General features: G+C 37.9%; 1 protein-coding gene across 1 annotated transcript in view; it reads left to right on the forward strand.

Annotated features, from left to right (window-relative positions):
• Positions 1-3,816: 3,816 nt before the first annotated feature.
• frg1 (FSHD region gene 1) overlaps positions 3,817-6,270 on the forward strand; it is a 5,898-nt gene continuing 3,444 nt past the window's right edge. The window contains 1 exon segment of the mRNA XM_051702253.1: positions 3,817-3,976. Coding sequence (XP_051558213.1) covers positions 3,817-3,976 — 160 coding nt within the window.

Here is a 6,270-nt window from a genome sequence, read left to right on the forward strand (position 1 = left end):
AAGTAATTTTTAAGGGTAAGATGTGGTAAAAATATTTCCTTAAGATAACAATGGCACATTTTCACTATTTACAGTGGTCTACTTCCATATTACAAATGTCTATCATTTTGTTCTATTTTTATCTAATTTCATTACGTTCACCAAACTAAATTTGGCTCAGTTCTAGTTGTGCTGCTGGCTCATGAACAAGTCACATTTTGAAATTGTTGTGTTGTTTTTTTAAACAGCTTCAAAAATTAAACACCTGTGATTTGTTGGCTTTGTTTTTCCTGTTAAGATTAACAGCTGGCTCCAGAGTTGACATTCATGCCAAAGTTTTAATGCACTTTTCCCACTAACAATGGCATTTATCTTTGTGTGTGTGTGTGTGTTTAATTGTATTTGGCACAGCTGAATCATTCAGCCATGAAGTTCCTACCCTACGTTTATATGTGTATTATTAGTAACCACCCACCTATCAGAGCATAAACAGATAAATTAACTCACGTATACATCTGATGCAATATCTTTTTGTGATTTTGTGCATAAAGGTCATGCGTTTGGAAGCAGGAAAACTGGTAGATGGCCTGACTTTCCGAGCTACTGTCAGACATTCTGTTGTAGGAGGCACTGTATCGTGGTTTCAATTAGTTTGAAAGACAGACCAATCACCACCTGACTGATGGCTCACAACATGGAAGGAAATGAAAGACCAAGCTCATAAAACTGTATATTAAGCCATATTTCCTTCTCTTTTTCTCCTCTTCCCCAATTGCTTTGTGTCTCATGCAACGTTGATGCTTGCTAAGGATGATAAATTCACTATTCCACTTGAGAGGCGCAGTTAATGGGGGCAGGCCTAACATGGAGACAAAAAGCCTTTCAACAAGGACAAGAGAAAGACACTGAACACAGACACAAACATCTTATTAAACCATCCCATCACTACAGTCTCATCTCCTGCCCCTTTAGTCTTATCATTTATGATTAAGTGTGACTACTACTTATAAAACATTTTAATCTAATACGACTTTCATCGACAATTGTGCAGTCATAATATTTAGTATTTAATTTAGCATTTAATGTACAAGCTTTCATACCACTAGGAAATGGTGAGTCCTTTTACTGGGAAATGCATGAATGCATGGCTTTTTTGGCAGGTAAGTTTCTATTTATTTTTAGGAACATATGATTTGAATGCTTTGTGTGTATCTGAATGCTAGTCTTTGTCTGGCATATGTTCTGGCATCAATTAAGGTTATTCGTGGCTGCTGCATGCAAGTTATTGCTGCTATTCCTCCAGACAGCTCACTAGTTCTGCTCATTCACCTGTTTGCATTCAAATTCCTGTCCAGAATGCTTCTGTCTTGTTTATTTTACTTTCTGGCAGTGTCACTGTAGGATTTATTGCATGTTCTTGACTAGTTCCTCAATAGGCCTGTCTTTAAAGATTGTCATTAGTGGAATGTTGATCTTCAGTGGACCATTCCTGTGAAGTTGCTTTCAGCAAATTAATTAAATAGACCTTGAAAATGCAGAACATATTGGATATATTGAAAAGAATGAGCTAGGATTGAGTCTTCGTGTGTGTGTGTGTGTGTGTGTGTGTGTGTGTGTGTGTGTGTGCGCATGCGGATGTGTGTTTGCATTCCAGTGCCTCATTATTCCAGTGATCTGGTGAGGTTTTAAATAAGAGGGCTTTGCCATGTTTAGGACTATTTTGGTTTAAATGATGGTCACAGATGGTAGATGCTGCGTCTGGAAAGAAAAGGCGCGGGGACACACTGCCTTGTTTCTTCTCTCTCTCTCTCTCTCTCTCTCTCTCTCTCGGCAGTCTTGCAGTCTGATAACCAATCTGGCAATAGCCTACCCCTTCCGGCACACCCTGTGGTTTCAAAATGGTAGGAGTACCATAAACATTCTCTCTCTCACTCTCTCTCTCTCTCTCTACACACACACACACACACACACTATAGGTTGAGCTAGAAAGGGATGGGTGGAGCTAAACGGGCCACTCAAAATATAAACATCAATGTTTTGATAGTGCCTGGGAGGCTCAGTGTTTATACTTTTGGGGAAGGTCAACCCATGAATGGCTTACTTAAACTTGTCAATGGACAATAAACTTAGATAGAAGAACGTATTTTGACATTAAAAAAGTTACATACTTCATTTTAAGTGAGATTCAAATTCGAAGTGTACATTCATAAGACTTCACAGGAAGTAAAGATGGAAATTTACCCCCCACTCATTGTAAACCATCAAAGTACTGATGTAGTGTGGCTAAAATAAATGCTAAAACAAAATAAAATAAACAAAAGTGGTTTGAGACTGACGTTTAAATTAAGCCTAATTCACATCAGGTGTGCTTTCTATGGGCTGTGCGCAAGTGCAAAGTGCACGAGATTTGACCGTTACATCAATTTTTATAACAATAGGTAATTTAACAATTAAAAAGACACACATATTATAAAATAACCAAATAACATTTATTTTTTATATTAAACATCAACAGTCATTTAACTTATGGTTTACAAGTCAGGAGGAAAATACTGATTAAAATATATAACAACACATTTTTTATAAGAATACGCATGGATGTATTATAAAAATGTATATATATGGATGTAAGGTTATTTATGTTATATTTACATGTATTTACACTAGTATATTGTGTCATCTTCAAACCCGAAATCTGCACGATTCGAGCATTGTTTGCATTGCAGGGTATTCTGAATGAACAAACTTTGTCAAATGAAGTGAACCTCAACAGATATCCTGTGCTCAGTGAGCAGGGAGCAGAGAACACTGCTTAAAGGAATATTTCACCCAAAATTTTTAATTCTCTTATCATTTACTCACCTCATGCCATCCTAGATGTGTATGACTCTCTTTCTTCTGCTGAATACAAACAAAAGATTTTTAGAAGAATATTTCAGCTATGTAGGTTCTCCCAATGCATGTGAAAGGGTACTAACATTTTGAGGCTCCAAAAAGCAGATAAAGGCAGCATAAACGTAACCTATAGGACTCAAGTGGTTAAATCCATGTCTTCAGAAGTGATATGATAGGTGTGGGTGAGAAACAGATTAATATTTAACTCCCTACCCTGTAGGTGGCTATATGTACGAAGAATGCAAATCACTAAAAACAAAAGAAGAATGTCAAAGTGAAAGAGGAGATTGGGGGGGGGGCTTGGCCCACCCAATCACAAAATTGGTGCGATGTTCAATTCAGCTCCAGATTTTTTTTTAACATATTACTAAACACTTGTACATTAAACAAAGAACAACATGCACAGATTTCTTATTCCGAAAGGACAAAAGAAAAGCACTTTTGCTCACCAGGACGCAGCTACCACCTCTTCCATTTGTGGCAACGAGGTCGGAGAAAAAGTTGGGTCAAGTTCAATGGCATTTTCGGATGGTGTCAAAAACACAATTACACCTACACAAAAATGCAGCAATTCTGTCCCAAATGATTTAAACAAGGCAAATCCTCATCAGCCGGCTCTGAAATCATACCCCAGAACTCTTCTCGGAGGGAGGGAGAGATATTTTTCGGCCGTGGCTTGAATATTCTGTAGAGCGTGACGTATGCTTTTGTTTTCCATGTCGAGTATTTTGGTGTTGCTTTCTCCGAGAACGATACTTCAGTTTCGATGAATTTTAGAAACTGGAAAGCAGCATTAGAACACGACCACAGTCTTCAAAAACATGCTTGTAGCCAGGCTCATTTACAAGGTAGAATTTCGCCACCGACAGGTGTCAGGGGAGACCGTAGCATGTTTACTTGGGCCCCCAACAGATAGAAAAGAATCGATATTACATAAAAAACATGGCAAGTGTTGTGAAATTTTTAGCAGTCAATGAGCTTCCACTACGTGGAGATCAGGAAACATTTGACAATGAGGAGGACTGCATAGCTGTGGGGCTTTTTGCCAAGCTGTTTAAATACACGTTGGAAAAAGATAAATACCTTGCTGACATTACGTCAAGTATCCCAGAAAATGCAAAGTACACTTTCAAAACCATCCAGAATGAAGTGATTGAAATTTTGGCATCCATGGTTCTGAAAAGAATTAAACAGAAATATGACACTGCTAATTCAGCTGCATTCTGTTTAAAAAGTGATGGCACAAGGGATCGGTGCAACATTGAAAATGTGTCTGTTGTAATCCGCTTTGTATGCAATGGTGTGCCAGAGGAACATCTCACTGGCTTGTTAGAACTACAGTAGCTTGATGCAGATTACATCACCACCGAAATATTAAGACACTTGTCTCATACAGGATTCAGTTCTGACAATATACTGAGCCAGTGTTATGATGGAGCATCAGTGATGAGTGGGGTGCGAGGCGGTGTTCAGGCTTTATTGCAAAAAAGGTTGGGCAGGCATATCCCCTACATCCACTGCTATATCCACCAGCTTCACCTCTCCATCATACATGCAATTCAAAGTGAACCTTGTGCCAAAACATTATTTGACTTGTCAGGCTCCCTGTACTCTTTTTTCAGGCATCATTTTGTCTGTCAGAGGTACAGTTGCCCATATCTCAAGAGGTTGTTAGAAATCCGCTGAACAAGTCATTTTGAAGTTACCAAATGTGTTGTGGAGAACGAGGAAGTCATTCTTGACATTCTTTCCAAGGTTTCCGATGATGTCAATGCCTCGGTTGACCTTGCCAAAGAAGCTTCTGGGCTTCTCCCACAGCTGAAGCGACGCCATTTTTTTCCAAATTTCTGATTCATCTTCTTGCCATTTTGAAACCAGCTAGTGCCATCCTACAGTCTCACCATGTTGATTTGTGCAGTGCAGCTGAAGTACTGCAGGTATCTCTTAGTGCACTGAGAAATGTCAGAGAAAATGACAGTCAATTGCAGCAGTACTGCACTTGCATGTCTACTGATGAGCCCTCACTAAAACATCTAAGGACTATTAATCCCTTCTATGCTGACTCTGTCATTTTATCACCTATAGGGCAAGAAGAGCAGTCAGGCTCTGAATGTTTCACTGAAGCTCTAAGGCAACAGATGTTAAACATTGTTGATACAGTTGTATCAGAGATGGAAAACAGGTTTTCCACAAAGAATTTAAAGCTGATGCAAGCCCTCTCATGTTTGATGCCAAAATCCAACAAATTTCTTGACATTCAGCTGCTTGAGCCTTTCTGTAGTCTTGCAGGGGTTGCAAAAAGTGAGCTGCATAGTGAAATTGTTGTTACCAGACCAATGCTGACCAAAAAGCTTCCAACTGATGCTGACTGTTCGGCTGTTTGCAAACTCTTGCAGGAATACAAAGATGCATTTCCAGGTCTTCATAAACTGTATGTGTGTGCCCTGGTCATGGGCGTTTCTACTGCTTCATGTGAGAGCTCATACTCCACTCTGGCAAGAATTTTTACACCATTTTGCTGCACAAAATCTTGTAATTTTAGCTCATGAAAAATCAATAACACATGAACTGGACATGAATGAGTTTGTGACCGAATTTTCTAAGACAAGCAGAAAGCTAATGTAGTAAATATTATAGTAGTGATATCAATAGTTCGATGCACATTCTCGGACCTGCACCTGTTGTGATCAGATCTACAGTTACTAAATTGTTACAAAATCTGTTATAGAGGGTAATAAAATAATATTAAAAACAGAAGAAAAAAAAACTAGACAAAAACGTTTGTCAAGACAAACATTATGTTTGCTTGAAAGCCTGGCCAATATTTTTAAAAGCTTAAAGTTTGAAAGTTAAGTTTAAGGATGTATGTAGATAGATAGATAGCTGGGCCTGAGTTACTGTATGGAATGTTTGTACTTTTAAAAATTAATTTGCCACACAATGGGACCATTTAAAATGATCTATTGGAGAAAAAAGGTGATTAAAAATAGTTAAAAACTTGACACAGCACCTAAAATATAGGCTACACTTTCCCTTATTCATAGAAATTTTAACCTAAAATCTTAATATTGGTTTATGCGATGTGTCTACCCATGTCATCTTTTTTTTTTTTTGGTCAGATTTAAATAATGCCCTTCTAAACTAGGCTGCGTTTCCACTTATAACACCAGTTGCATTAATATAGTGGTGAGAGTTTGAAAAATCTATTGGTTTCACTTCAGTGCATGTTGGTGTCAATGAACTACAAAGCTATTATAAACAAAGTGTACACATCCAATAGATGTTGGATACAGGTGCAGAACACAATGCACCTGCAAACATTGCACTTGTTGAATGAAAATCAGAGCATTAATAATTTTGTAAATTAAGTAGAAGCTTTAAATAAATATGAATTCT

The sequence above is a fragment of the Myxocyprinus asiaticus genome, chromosome 7 (assembly GCF_019703515.2).
Source record: "Myxocyprinus asiaticus isolate MX2 ecotype Aquarium Trade chromosome 7, UBuf_Myxa_2, whole genome shotgun sequence".
Classification (NCBI taxonomy): domain Eukaryota; kingdom Metazoa; phylum Chordata; class Actinopteri; order Cypriniformes; family Catostomidae; genus Myxocyprinus; species Myxocyprinus asiaticus.